This window comes from Meles meles, chromosome 21 (genome assembly GCF_922984935.1).
Source record: "Meles meles chromosome 21, mMelMel3.1 paternal haplotype, whole genome shotgun sequence".
In the NCBI taxonomy this organism is placed as follows: Eukaryota; Metazoa; Chordata; class Mammalia; order Carnivora; family Mustelidae; genus Meles; species Meles meles.
Genome location: NC_060086.1, coordinates 16,502,138 through 16,517,411, shown reverse-complemented (window position 1 = coordinate 16,517,411; position 15,274 = coordinate 16,502,138). Strand labels below are relative to the sequence as shown.

The 15,274-nt window shown below is 56.8% G+C and overlaps 1 protein-coding gene across 3 annotated transcripts in view; it reads right to left on the bottom strand.

The window, feature by feature from the left end:
* The window catches only part of PRKAR1B (protein kinase cAMP-dependent type I regulatory subunit beta), an 80,406-nt gene that overhangs the window by 57,797 nt on the left and 7,335 nt on the right, over window positions 1-15,274 (bottom strand). For 2 of the 3 annotated variants that reach the window (XM_045993532.1, XM_045993534.1), the window contains exons 1-2: window positions 8,944-9,099; window positions 7,861-8,058 (exon numbers count right to left, since the gene is read on the bottom strand). In XM_045993532.1, coding sequence (XP_045849488.1) covers window positions 7,861-8,037 — 177 coding nt within the window. In that variant the 5' untranslated portion in view covers window positions 8,038-8,058; window positions 8,944-9,099. Of the gene's footprint in view, window positions 1-7,860; window positions 8,059-8,943; window positions 9,100-15,274 lie in introns of those variants that run through there. The other variant, XM_045993533.1, reaches the window with a different exon arrangement.

The following is a 15,274-nucleotide window of genomic DNA, read 5'->3' as shown; positions in this document are numbered from 1 at the left end:
ACCACAAGCCCCCGTCTCGGGGCTGCAGCCTGTCAGAGCAGAAGGCAGGCCTGGGGCCTCCATCCCCATCTATGAGGCCAGGAGAGGACCAGGGCCGTGTCCAGGGGCCCTCGACCTCCAGTGGCAGGGTGAGGAGAGACAAGTGCGGTTTCCACCACTTGTCCAGTACCTCTGTCTACCAGCCTCACACAGTGATTGCTCTACAGAGGAAAAGGCACAGTTTTGTCGTGAAGATGTCCACCTAGCAGGGAAGACAGGTGAAAAGTCAGCAATGGTAGCAGCGTGAGGCACAAAGGACTAGGTACAGCGCTGGGCAGCACCTAGCAAACCAGTCATTTCCCCTCTAAGGACCGGTTCTGCCGCAACTCAAAAGTTTTGAGAATGGGATGCTTTGTCACTCAGTTTTAGCTATTTCGTGATTTTTCACGACCACAGTCTTCAAGCAAAAGCTTGTTATTGGTTTCAAAGTGTGTGGGGAGGCTGGCTTCCTCCTTTTTTTCTGGTTACTGCTCTATCAACGATAATAAAAAGACTACTGGATTTTAATCAAAGAATATAGTTTCTGAGTATGAAAAAGATTAAAACTCATCTGGGGATCGTTTTAACTAACGTGTCCCACTGTGTACTCAATTGGAAATCCCTGACTTACACACACCTTTCCCAGATCTCGTAGGTTGCCTGATCACACACAGACGGGACCCGGAAAGAACAGAGCTCAGTAGCGACCACAGCAGACTGGGGCCTGGGTGCAGGGGCGTGGTGCACACCTGGGGGGGCACAGCTGGAGACCCCCTTGCCCAGCATGACAACCCAGCACCTGGAACAGCACGGGACCTGCCGCAGGGGTTCAATAAGGATCTGTGGATAAACGTGTGAATGGATAAACCCTTTTTGCCCAAGAGCTGGCTTCACAAATCCATGTGTACATCCAAGCCCCATAATTCTATTTCTTTTTTTTTTTTTAAAGATTTTATTTATTTGACAGAGAGAGATCACAAGTAGGAAGAGAGGCAGGCAGAGAGAAGGGAGGGAGCAGGCTCCCTGCCGAGCTGAGAGCCCGATGCGGGGCTCGATCCCAGGACCCTGGGATCATGACCTGAGCCGAAGGCAGAGGCTTTAACCACTGAGCCACCCAGGCGCCCCCCCCCCCCATAATTCTATTTCTTAAAATACATCCTAGTGAAGCAATGAGAGCTGTCAAGGAGATACGGGCACTAGAATGTTCTCTGCAATGTTTAAAAATTTTTTAATCCAAGTAGCAATAAAAAACTGCTTAAGTCAATTTATAAACATCTGCATAACAGGAATCTCTGTGCCCTGAAATCATGTGTTCAGTAACATTTAGTGGTCTTTTAAACAATCGTATAAAGTTTGGTTTAAAAAACCAAAAGCAGGAATCAAATCACATATAGGGAGTGAAAACTCAGGCCACAGACTGGGAGAAAAAAATCTACAAAACACACATCCAGAAAGGACTCGTGTCCAAAATGTACAGAAAAACCCCCCAAAAAACCATCTCAAACTCAGCAACAGGGAAACAGACACCGAGACCCGGGGCATCTGCGTGGTGACACCCACGCAGGAAGGTTTGCCCCATGGTGAGTCCTCACAGACACGCAGAGGAAAGTAACAAGGAGATGCTGCCGCCCCCTGGCAGAACGGCCATGGACCAGAACAGGTCAGCACCAGACGCAGGCGGGACGCAGAGCCCCGGGGGCTCTTGCACGTGGCTGCTGGAAATGCAGAAAGGCGCAGCCACATCGGGAGGGGACTGTGGTTTCTTCCAAAAGTAGCCACGTGCCCACCATGCGATCTAGCGGCCGCACACCTCAGCATTTACCCCAGGAGATGACTGCGTGGGTCCACGTGACCCCTGCGCACGGATGTCCACAGCGGCGTTACCCATAGCGTCCTGAACTGAGACGCGACCCAGTTGCCCTGGAGTCGGGGATGAATGCCCAGGCCGTGGGCCATGTGGACGGTGGACGGTGACTCGAGTGCTGCAGAGACGTGAGCTCTGAAGCCACAGGGACCCTGACACGCGTGTTCCTGAGCCGGCTCCCGACTGGATTCCAGCAGGGAGGGTGGGCGTTACCGAGAAGGCGGGACTGCAGGGACAGTGACCAGAGGCTGGGTGCCAGGGGGCTGGGGAAGGGGCACAGGGCGGATCACGGTGGATTTGTGTCGTATCGTAATCGGATACGTGTCATTGCACAAGTGTGCACACCCAGACACCGAGCCTGGGGCAGACAGTGGACTTCAGTGAGCGACAGGGGCACTGCTCATCAGCAGCGGGGGGCACAGGGGTCAGAAGGGTCATCCCAGGGCCAGGTGGGGCAGCAGCGCTGCACATTCTGCTCGATTCCCTGGCAGGCTTGTGCCACACCAGAGAGCCATCTCTGCTCGATAACTACTACACCGGCATCGCGATGCACGTGGGAGGGAGGGCGGTTCTGGGAAACATGCCTCGGAGGACACACAAGGATGTCATGGTCTCCTTCAAGAGAGTGGACAAGGCAGCTTTGTCTCCTGATCCTTTCTCTACTTTCTTAATTTCCCCAAATGTGCAATCAACCTTTCTCTTGTTGATGTTACTGGGCAGGACCTGAAGCTTTAACCCTTCTCTGGAAAACCGCTCTAACGGTCTGTCGGACACCTGGCCCAGCAGCGCCGCGTGGCCTTCCAGGTGATGGGGGAGCAGCATCCCTCTCTGCAGGTTCGGGCCGCGGTTCCTATCACAGGTCCCGGGTCGGCATGGGTCCCCACGGCTGTGTCCCTGATCGCACCGGGACATGGTGCCCACAGCAGGCCCTCCGTCCCAAGTCTGCACAAGCAGCCTCCACAGGCCACACCTCCTTGGCGGGCAGGGAGGGCAAGGGCACAACTGTGAGCTCACACCCACCTCACAAGCACACGGAAAGTGCAATGCACACAAACGCGTGGAAAGGGGGGAAGGCGGCTCGTGTAGGGTTCTGTTGGCAAAGGTTATTTTCTGTGGTTCCTAATGTGAGTTATAAAAGCACTCTGGAAATAAAGTCAAACTTAAGAAAATTAAGAAATCCCCGTTTGGAAGAGGAGCGAGATGCTGGAAGGGAAGGAGGCCCCACCCACCGTGCGCCTGGTGGGAGGACCACCGGCCGGACAGCAGGAGGCTATGAGGCAGCAGGAAGGAGGGGCTGGCTTGGTGAGCGGGCAGCGTGGGTCCTCCTGGCAGGAGGACATGCATGTCCCTAAGAGAGAGCAGCCAGTGTGTGGAAGCTCCCTATTGTGGGATTCTGGGGAAGGCGGAGCTTCGGGGATGGGAAAGGTCAGGGGTTTGGAGGGCACACGCACAAGGGATGTTTAGGGCAGCAGCACGAGGTGACATGAGGCTTGAATGAGATACGTGACATCATGTGTTTGTCTAAACCCACAGGACTGTGGCCATGAGGAGGGACCCTGAGGTCAAGTCTGGGCTGCAGTGGACAATGGCGTCCCTCATCAGATGTAATGAGCCCTCAGCAGGTGAGCGTCACTAACGGGAGCCATGTGCACGGGGAGGGGCTCGGGCTGGGGGGGGAGGGCTGTGGGCACGCGGCATGTCGTGCTCAATTTCTCTGTGAACCTGAAGCAGTTCTAAAAAGCAAAGCCTGTTGGGCGCGTGGTGGCACGGTCAGCCGGCTAAGCGAGAGGTCATGGTCTCAGGATTGTGGGCTCCAGCCCCGCGTGGAGCCCCGTGATCTGTGACGAGTCTGCCTGAGATTTATTCCTCTCCCTCTGCCCCTTCCCCACTCCCCCATGCACATTCCTCCTCAAACAAACACATAGACCTTTAAAAAGCAAAAGTAAAGCCTATCGATTACAAAGGAATACCACTGAAAATAGAAAAAACAAGAGAGCAAAATCTACCGAAACATGTAAATGATCTGTATCTTGAAAATAAAAGCTTCTCTTTCCGTTTTTGTTAAAGATTTTATTGATTTATTTTGGGGGAGGCGAGGGCACGCATGAGTGGGGATGGGATGCGGAGGGAGAAGGAGCAGCAGACACCCCGTTGAGTGTGGAGCCCAATGCATGGCTGCATGTGGGCTGGACGTGGGGCTCAATCCCACGATCCCGAGAACCTTGAGAACACAGCCTGGGCTAAAGGCAGATGCCGGACAGACTGAGCCACCCAGGCACCCCAGAAAATGAAAGCCTTTCTTTCACAGAAGAGATACCACAGACCTAAGTAAATGAAGAGCTACTCTGTGTTCACCAACTGAAGATTCAAGATTGTTCTCCATTCTCCTCTGACTTATTTATGTGCTCGGTGTAAGCCCACTCAACATCCCAAGAGGATTTCCTGGGCCATCTCACCGAGATCACTCTAAAATACACCTGGAAAGGAGCAAACGAAACCCTCTTGGAGAATGACTCGGGAAGACGTCGATAGCTCCCATGAAGACAGAGGGAGCCAGACAGCGAGGGCCCCCAGGCACAGCCAGCCGGCTGGCAGAGCAGTCAGCGCAGAGCACTTCCACTAACTTATGCACAGCAGCACGACTCATTAATAAATATATACACGGATAAACCCGACCGAAAAAGCAGAAACTTTCGCTCTGTGAAGATACTGGTGAGCACATGAGAAGACAGACCACGGACGACTGGAAGGTGTTTGCACAGCAGGGACAGTCACAACTCACATCCGTGGAGGTGAGGGTACGAGGTGAGTACGTAAAGCAATCCCAAGCCCAACAGTAGGAGAAGAGCCTGGCAAGACACACGGACAGAAGACCTCGACAGGCACCTCCCCAAGGAGACACACGGATGACAAGTAAGTGCGTGGAAAGACCGCGTCCTCAGTCACGAGGAAATGAGCAAGACAGCCAGCAGAAGGGCCCCACGGACCCGTCAGAATGGCTCAAGTTTTCAGGAGCTGGCAGTATTGAGGGCTGGCAATGGCAAGGCCAAGAGCCACAGCTGGTTGGAACAAAGACAGTGCTGCTGGGCCATTCGTTACCAAGTCAAACGTGCGTTTACCCTACAACCCAGATACTTTCTCCAGTTAAAAACCTACATTCAGGGGCACCTGGGTGGCTCAGTGGGTTAAGCCTCTGCCTTCGGCTCAGGTCATGATTTCAGGGTCCTGGGATCGAGCCCCGCATCGGGCTCTCTGCTCAGCAGGGAGCCTGCTTCTCCCTCTCTCTGCCTGCCTCTCTGCCTACTTGTGATCTCTCTCTGTCAAATAAATAAATAAAATCTTAAAAAAAAACAAAACCTACATTCAGGGGCACCTGGGTGGCTCAGTGGGTTAAAGCCTCTGCCTTCCGCCCAGCTCATGATCCTAGAGTCCTGGAATCTAGCCCCGCCCCGCCCTCCCCCTGTCTGCCTCTCTGCCTGCTTATAATCTCTGCCTGTCAAATAAATAAATAAAATCCTTAAAAAAAAAAAACAAACCTACATTCACACAAAAATTGGTAAGACAAACACATGCCGACAGGAGCTTGGTCATGGCCAGAAACCAGAAGTGATCCAGAGGTCCCTCCGCTGGGCGGGGGAGGAGCAGACCGCGATCCGTGTACACAGTGGAACAACACTCGCTCGTGACACGCACAAAACCAGCATGAATCTCAGATGCCCTCAGAAGAGATGGAAGCCAGACTGAAAGGCTACATGCCGTAGGCCTCCCCTGATGGAATGTTCTGGAACACACAGAGCTGCAGACACTTGAGCGGTTGCCAGGGGATACAGGGACAGCAAGGGCAGGAGGCAGGGGATGGCAGCAGGGAGACAACCGGACACACCTGTCAGAACCTGCACAGTTGCACGTCACCGAGCACAAGTTTCAGAGTATTTGAGTTCAAAGAACTTTAACGGGAGAGGGGAGTGACCCCAGGTCTCTTTTCTCCGATGTGTCCGCTCATTCTGAAAGCGAAACACAATGTAACTTTCATTTCCACTAAAGGCCAGAGCCTTAGTCTGGCTCTTTGTGTGATGCCCCTGGAACCAGCGTCCAGGTAAGGCGCCAGGCCACCAGGAGGGAAGGAGCCCCCAGCGCGGGGGACGCGTCCATACCCACAAGTTAGCACGAGAACAACCAGGAGACTCCAAAGCGGATGTTGGTGCGGATTCGGGAAAACAGCACAACTCCTGCGTGGGGTGGGGGGCACAAGCTCATTCCATCTCTGGGAGTAAAGGGGCAACGGGGCTCTAGAGTCATGGAAATGAGCCAGACCCCGGCCCCAGAGCACGCGCCCCAACGGCGTGAGTGCTCTTCCTCCCACAAATCAGTCCTTGGCCTTGAGGTGTTTTCTGAAGAAAACGAAAAACCTGAAGACCATCAAACACAGAACAGAGCAGATAAAGGCAAATCTGCGACCCCACATGGTTTTATGGCCACAGACACCGTATCAATGCCACTGAGGAGAACGCAGACACTTCGAAGTGGCCCCAACGGTAAAGGTGGCCTGTGCAGATGTCACACAGACGGTGCTAAGGAGGAGAGCCGGACCAGAGATGCGCGCAACCACCCATATCCACACGCCTGTGCATGCTAGGGAAGGTGCTAGAGAAACGTAGGGGGGTCCACCGGGGAAGGGGACGGGCGCTTTCCTCCAGCATCTAACGGGCATCCCTATAAGGACCAAGGACTGCACAAGCCTCAGCTGATGCCCCGGGGAAAAGCCCCGCCTGTGCTTTGCCAGAGGGTAAGGGCTATTCTACCCCCTCGTGTCTAGACCTTCTAAATGGCCTACGGTGAAGAAGTCACTCACCAAGGCCTGAGGGCTGGCGGCAGCACGTGGCCTCAAGGGACAGCACGCCGGGAGCTGGGCCATCCCCGCTGGTCTGTGCGGCCCAGTGACATCCTCCCGGGGCTTTATCGGGCTGTGCATACATGCTTCCTGCTGTCACACACGCTGAGAAGTCCCCCTTCCCGGGCTTCCTGGCCACTCGGCTGGCCTCATGGGGGGCGTAGGGGTACTGCCTGGGACTCTGCCCCACCCCCGGGGCACCAGCTCCTGGGACCCAAGACCCCAGGCTCCACCACACCCAGAGTGAAAGAGCCTTCCTGCGCCCCCATCATAGACACTCTGTGGCAGCTCACGGGGCAAGCCCGCGTGAAGGCAGAGGAGACACCCGTGGGCTCTCAGGGACCTCAGGTTCTGGGGGGCTCAGAGCCGTCTGTCCCCCAGGGATCACATGTAGCCTCGGCCCCAGGCACATGCTGCTCTCATCCCCCACCATTCACTTTGGAGCGTCCATGTTCCTGCGTGAACAGGTACCCCGCTGCAGGCTCTGCCTCTCGCAGAAACAGAGCTGTATCCCCGGAAAGAGAAAGCCTGCCACGGAGGGACAGGTGGCCAAGCGGCTCAGACCCCTCCTGCTCTGAGCCCGTCCTCCCACCGATGAACCAGGAAGGGAAGAGCGCCATCATTCACGGAGGAATAAGGGGGGTACCTCTCAGAAGAGAGGCATGGATGGGTGTGTGCGCCCCACACTGCACGAGTCTGAGGGGCATTCTCCTCTGCTGTGCCCGCCTCCTCCCACAGGCGCACATTACCAGGGAATCTGGTCTCAAATGTCCCCCATCACATGCCCCACCACAGCTAGTGCCACCTAATGACACCCAGTCCCCATCCCTGCCCCCCTCCACTGTCAGTGGGCCCCAGCTCTTCCCCAGGTCCTGCGCGCCGTAGGGCCTGCCCCAGTGCGGGGGGACAGAGGGGGCCTGTGACCGGGAAGGCCAAGCCCTGGAACGTGTGAGGCAAGGCCAGGCCCCCACGGACGGCTGCTCTCTCCACACTCCCCAGAAGAGCCAGCAAGGCCCAGGGAGCAGGTGCAAGGCACCCCGGTCCAGCACACCTGCCCCAGGGGAAGCAGGCGGTGGGTGTCACTGACCTTCTCCAGCTTCTCGAAGTGTTCACGCAGGAACTTCATGGGCCTGTCAGGCTTGGAGACGCACAGGTGCACAATGCAGTCTTTAAGGACCTGCTGAATGCCATGCTTCTGAACGTAGAGCTCACATCCCTTCAGGCTCTCATCCTCCTCCGCCTGGTAGGACGACGGGGACGCCATGGTGACCCCACTTCTGGCTGCCTGGGGGGGGATGCACGTCAGGGGGGCGCTCAGGGAGGGGGCATCCCACAGGCCCCCAAGGTGGGCCGTTGTAATCTCATCCAGTGAGCGATGAGACACGGTCCCAGGGTCTGTGGTCATGGGCCTGTCCTCCTGAATGTGACGGCGCAAGCCTTACCTCACAGATCTTTGTGGGCTTGGAGGAAGAACAGATTTGCAGGGCTGAGCAAAGCCCTGGTCCCTGAGAAATCTGCAGGGGGAGAGCGGGGGCCTGGGGGGTCCCAGGGGCCATGCGCCGAGCCCAGTTCTTACGTGGTCTCAGCTGCCACTAACCCTCCTCCCTTTTTAGGAACAACTGTGGGAACCAGGGAGATGGAGAGGTGCTGTTCCAGGGCCGCAGTAGCCTGCTCCGCAGGAACAGAAAGAAAACAAGGCAAACAGTTGAAAGCCCGCTAAAGAGCCTTGTGGAAGGATGGTCCATGGAGAACAATGGCAGGGCCGCGCCGTTGTCAGCCCGGCGCTCGCAGCTAAGTCACAATGACGGCTCAGGAACGGGGCTGCGCGCCGCAGGGACCCAGGTCCGGGCTCCCAGTCTCCAGAAAGGCCCCAAAGCCGCGCCCCCTCCACCGGCCCCGCGCCCTGCCCCTGGCCTCTGCGCGCCCCCAGCCTTCTCTCCAGGCCCCGCGCCCCCAGCCCCTGCCTCCCTGCCCCAGGCCCCGGCGCCTCCGGTCCCTGAGCACCCGGCCTCCGCGCCTCTCCACAACTGCGCCGCGGGCCCCGGTTCGGCCAAGGAGGTGGGAGCTCCCCAAAGGCCCGCATTTCCCCGGTCTCTTGGCCGGCCGAGCTCAGCCCCTTGCTGGCGCAGGCCGGGAATCCCATCGCAGACCCTATCCCAGCCCGGCGTACCTGGATGCGCAGCGCCCGAAGACCGAGGAAGCTGCGCGGGGACGCGGCGGGGAAGCGGAGACGCGGCGGGGACGCGGGGACGGCGGACGAGCGGGTCCCCGCACTGCAGCGGCGCCGCCCTCCACCCGCCCCCGCGACGCGCCGACCAACCCGCACACCCCCCTGCACCCGGCCTGGCCCTGTCCCCTCCCGCGCGCCCCCTCCCCGCCCCCGCATCGGGCCTCCCCACCCCCCTCCTCCTCTGCTTCCCGCCCCTCAGCGTCCCTCCATCTGCTCACCAACAGACCGCTTCCCCACAGCTCACCCCTGCGCCCCTCCCCCACCCTCTCCCTGGCCTCCCCAAGGACCCCATGCACCTGAAGCAAGCCTGGATAGGCCTCAGTGAGGTGGACAAAGCCCCAGGTTTTCATGCACAGGGGGCCAAGACTACCACCACTGCCCTCCACCACCCGCTCACACCTCCTCACCCCTCCACTGGAGACCCCGTGATGGCTTGTCCTGGCTGCTGCAGCTGGTGGAGCCTCAGGGTGATGGCCAGGACCCCCCACTGCTCACCCCAGGCAGGTTCATCCACCTGTCTGCAAGCCCCCACCCTCCAGCTCAGGGCTGCGAGAGGAGGCCCAAGGGTCCCATGCCAGCCGGGGAGAAGGGAGCCGAATTCCTTTTCTTGGTTCAGGGCTTCAGTGTCACCCCAGTGCCCCATGGGAAATCACTGGGTCATGCTGAATTCTTCCCACCATCCTCCAGCGTCCAAGAGGTCACGAAGGCCTATGGAGCCCCTGGGGTGACTTCCTAATCTACAAGCCCAGACCTGCAGAAGGGGGACTGTCCCTCTTCCTGTTGCCCAACGTCATGCTTTGCCCGCATGCTGGCAGGTGGTGGTAGGAACTTCTTCTCAATCACTTGGGGGTCCCCACCCATTCCACAGAGGTGTCTAAGCACCAGCAGAGGGGACAGGGAGCTCGGGCCTTGAAGGGGAAGGAGATGGGGACAGTATCTGTTCAGCTCTCCCATACTCCCCTGTCCATAATAACCTAGCCTGTAATCCCCTGTCCCACAGTCCCCTGTCCACTGAAGCGTGGCTGCCCTGGCCCACCGGCCCCTGCAGCAGGGCTGAGACTGGGCCCCACTCCCACCTGCCTGTGTGATGGTGAAGGAACAGGTCACACTCAGGCAGACAGACTAGGAACTCCTTTCTGCTTCCTCTGCCCTTGCCCTCGATGTGGGGGAGGTCAGGGGTCAGCAGGGAAGCTGGCTGGACAACCGGTAGCCAGCCCCTTACGTGAGGAATGGCCCTCACAGAGCTGGAGGGGAAGCTGTGGGGGTCCCCCATGCAGGTATTCCCGGCTAGGTCGCCTCCCCCACCGACAGTGACAAACCCCAGTTTTTGCGGGGTGTCTGAGCAGCCGCATCCTTCGACCAAAAACATACCGCAGGTGTCAGGTGACCCAGTAAACCATGTTTGTCTGAGAGCGTCCCCTAAACTCACAGGGAAGAAACGTCCCATGGGCTCAGCCCTCTTGTGTTCCTCTTGTGTTCCCCCTTGCTGTCCCCTTGTGTGTGACTGCAGGAGGCAGTCACATTGCCCAGCTCCGGGGGGCTTTATTTCACCCCAGAACCGGGGCAGCCAAGCCTTGCGAAGACCCAGCTTCAAAGCCGCATTCTCTCCCAACCACTGCCCACAAACAGACTCCTACCTCTGCGGACTCCAGTTTACCCCCAAGATTCAACCTGAGGGCTCCTTCTGCAGGAAGATGTCCCTGGGGCACCACACCTCCAGACGGGGTGGGACTCCCTGTACTCTGTAGCTCTCCCGGCAAATGCTGCACAGGAGCATTGTGAGTCTGTTGGCTTGATGTGGAGAGCAGCACCTAGCCTTGGTTGACAACAGGGTGCCGGGACCTTCCTGGAAGAGGCCCCATGTGGGCACTTCCAAATCTCGTGAGATCTCAGTCCAAATCTTGTCAGATCTCAGTCCAACAGGTGGGTGCTACTCAAGTGCAGCTTTTGGCTGAGGCTGGGGGTACGGGGAGGAGCACACGGCAGGGGCCCAGTGGCCGTGAACACCACTGGTTACTATTGTCAGGGCCACAGCTGTTCCTCAGGGAGAGCTCTGAGTCCCGTCCCTGGGACACACAGGCAGGGCCCTGGAGGGATGTTGAAGATGAGGCCACAGGGGAAGAGAGAGGTGAGCTGCGGAGGAACACAAGGTCAGGGGAGAGGCGAGAACAACCCCTCCAGCCCCATGCCTCTGAAAGAAAGGGGCTTCGGTGAGAAATTCCCCGGGAGGAGCAGCAGGAACCGTCATAAGAACAGTGCTAATTTTCACCTTTCACATGGCTCACCAGGTAGGTCTGGGATGCAAAATTTCACCTCCGTATTGCCACCGTACGTCAGCGCATTCTGATCATGGCGTGCTCCCTGGGGTGGCCTTGGCGTGTGGCCCCAGGTGGCCATGTATGGATAGCGCACCCTGAAGCAGACACCCCATGGAGCCTCCAGGGAGAACCCAGTGCTGCCCCACGTGTAGCGGCTAGGGGACCCAGACTTCCTATCTCCAGACACCGCGAGATCCTCTGCGTGTGAGGTTTTAAGCCCCTAAGTTTGTGGTGACCGTCACGCAGCTGCTGAGAGCTGTCACGGGGGAATCCAAGGAAAGGCCCAGCCCTGTGTCTGGACGAGGAGGAAACCGCGGCAAGAATGCGATGGGCTGAACGTGTGTCACCCCAAAACTCCTGCTAAATCCTAACCCCCTATGTGGGGTGTTGGGAGGGGGCCTTCGGGTGAGTCAGTCAGGGGCGGGGCCCTCATGCCAGAGACCCCAGAGCGTGCCCTTGCCTCTGCAGCTGCGAGTGGACACAGCAAGGGGAGAGCGCAGTGGAGCCGAGGGCCCGGCTTCTTTGTCTGGGACACCAGCCTCCAGAGCCGTGAGGGAGACATGTCTGTGGTCCTTCTGAACAGACTGAGATGGGAGGAGGGCCGAGCACTCAGCAAGGCCATGTGTAAAAACATAGGGATAAAGGAAGTAACGTGTTATGAATCTGGCACAGGAACGGACAGACCTGAAGGGATCAGAACAAAAAGAGTCCAGAAATAAACCCAAACCAAAATTTACAGGGAATTTGTATGTGATAAAGCTGGCATAAGCTGGCATTACATGTTTGTGGGGAAAATAATAATTCAGTATTTACTTTGGGGAGAACTAAAAAAGTCACGTGTGCCTCTTTGTACAGATAAACTTCAGATGGATCCAGAATTTAACTACCAAAGCTGTGGAAGCAGCGTTGGGAAATGTCTTAGGATCTCGGGACACAGGAGGCCTTTTCAGTCCTATGAGGATATTGAGGGGCCATGAATGTACAAATCCACATATTCCATGAACATGAAAACTTTGTGCACAAAAGCTCTCACACATTCAAAATAAAAACAAAACAAGAAGTAGAATCACGATGCCCTGTCACAAAGGGCTGATTTCCTTGGCAGGAAGATGCCCAGCTTCGTGCAAACCAAGAGCAGTGCAAATTCAAGGTACATGGAGGGGCCCTGGGCCACCTGGCAGGCTGGCATGCGTCCCCCTAGGCAGGCAGGTCTGTGCGGGGAGGGCGCGGGAAATAGGCCTCACCACTACGGGGCTCCCATGGAGCCTCGGCGACCCCCGTGCGGAGGAACCTCCTGCACAGAGTTAAAGATACAGCCCAGCAACTCCAGCGTTGCGTGATAAAAAGTCAATATTCCGGTGACCGTTCCTGCTCGTGCATGTTTCTGCTCGAGGATGAATGTATCTATCTGTGGGGGCGGGGGGGGGCTGCCCACCAGGGAGAGCCCCCCCACTGTTCACAGGGACGCGGCCGCACTGGCTGGACCAAGCCTAGCCTGTCTCCACCATATGTTTCTAAGTGAAAAAAACACAAAAACCACGGGAGGAAACTTGGCGTGTATGCCACCACTGAAGAGGTGGCTTCACAGGGCGCCTGGGGGCACAGTCAGCTGAGGGTATGACTCTTGGTTCTGGCTCAGGTCATGGTCTCAGGGTCATGGGACCGAATCCCACGTCTAGCTCTGGGCTGAGCCTTGTCCCTCTCCCTCTGCTCCTCCCCACTGCTCCCTGGCTGTCTCTCTAAAATAAACACATAATATCTTTAAAAAGAAAGAGCTGACTTTACAATCTGGATTTATGTGGGTTCAGGCACAGGGCATAGGATACCTCTAGACAGACCTGAAGGGCAGAGGTGGCCTGAGGGGGAGGGAGGGCAGCAGTCCTAAAGGGACCATGTCCCCGAGTGCCATCCCAATTGTATGCTAAATGCATGTATTAACTATTCAAGAGTAATTTTCTTTCTAGTAAAATTTTAAAATCTTCCTGGAAAAGACAAAGGAATTCAAGACACCCATTATTAACTCCACAAACCACATTAAAATCACAATAAAGAGTTGTTTGGGGTTTTTTTTTTTTTATTTTATTTATTTATTTGACAGACAGAGATCACAAGTAGGCAGAGAGGCAGGCAGAGAGAGAGAGGAGGAAGCAGGCTCCTTGCTGAGCAGAGCCTGATGTGGGGCTCGATCCCAGGAGCCTGGGATCATGACCTGAGCCGGAGGCAGAGGCTTTAACCCACTGAGCCACCCAGGTGCCTCATAAAGGGGTTTTTAAAAAGATTTTTCTTATTTGACAGAGAACACGAGTGGAGAGAGGGACAGAGGGAGAGGGAGAAGCGGACTCCCCACTGAGCAGGGAGCCCAACACGGGACTTGCTCCCAGGACCCGGGGATCATGACCTGAGCCAGAGGTCACCCACTAGCTAGGCTCCCCAAACGGATTTTGTTTCTAAAGGCACACCCTCAAGGACTGGAAGGACCCAGAGAAGACCATAACAAAATTCTGGGAGCCTGAAAGAGGACAGGAGAGTCATCACTGACTAACCGGAACCAAGAGCACTAATCAGTGAACTAGGAACATCAAGAATCCAGTTCACATCACAGAATCCCCCAAAACCTCAGGGACAGTTTCACCAAGTAAGTGAGAGCCAGTGGTGAGGGAAGCTTTGGCCTCACCGCCCCCCCCCCCCGGAATGGGGATGGGGCCCCACCAAAACGAGGTGGTTGCGTGAACGGGTATACACCAGATGCTGACCACAGCCCCTTACTGGACAGAGTGCCTGGGGCCCCAGGCCCTGGGAGTCTTTGAGGCTCCCAGTTCATGATGTGGGAGGCCCAGCCAGCAGGGCCTAAGGGCAGTGGGCTTCCCATGAGCTCCTGGCTTGTGACCCCCTCCTCAGCTTCCCCCGAGGGCCTGTGTGGCTGCAGAGCCCGTGATGACATAGGCAGCCCTAGGCTAGATTTTTTTTTTTAAAGATTTTATTTATTTATTTGATAGAGAGAGACCTAGGCTGGATTTTAAATGCAGCACTGGATGCCTTTAGAGCTGCCCGCCAAGGAAGCCCGCGTTGCTGCGTGGAGAGCGGCCTCTCGGCGAGGGGCCAGCCTTCTACCAGGCCCACCCACCATGGAGCTGAAACCACTATCCCAGGGCACCAGGTGAACCGAGGAATCTGCAGACTCGGAGCCATAGAACTGATGCTCTCCCCTGGAGAGGCCGGTGGCCACCCAGTGTTTGGGCGTCCGCGAGAGGCAGGCTGTCTGTGCAGTTACCCAAGCCAGAGACCCAGAGTGCCCACAACGTCACCCTTCCCCTTCCTCCCGAGTGGCTGCTGGGTTCTGCAAAGGAACTCAGGACCTGCCCACAGGCCCCACCACCTCCCCGCCCTCCCGCTGCCTCCTGACTTGCCCCTCAGGACAGGTCAAAGCCAGTGACATCTTCAAGCCAACTGAGGTCCCACATTCCCTGCGATCCCCTTCCTTCCCCAGGCCAGCATTCCCTTCCTCTGTGCCCGCTGAGCTCCTGGGCCTCGGACCCTACTTCCAGAGTCCCTCCACGCCACATCACACTGCTTGAGGGCCCCGTCGGTGTCACCATTTGGTCAGTGACCTCCCCTCCCGGCCATCAGCTGCGTAGAAGTGACTGCATCGGCTTTGACTCACTGCTGTGTCCCAGTGCCTCCCAGGATGCCCGGAAATGTCCAACACCCCACAAATACTTGTTGGATGAGATGATGAATGAATGAACCAGCTACGTGCTATCTGCTAAAATCAGTTTATTACGCTGACTTAAATGACACACTTTAAAGTCTGTGTCACCAGAACACTGAATAAACACCACTCCGGAGCAGACATGGAAATCCCCTTTCCTTACCTCTCCTGCAGGGCTCTTTAGAATTTAGTTCTGTCTCTCCCGAGGTACACATTTGGACAGCTACATCACATTTTGGCTCAA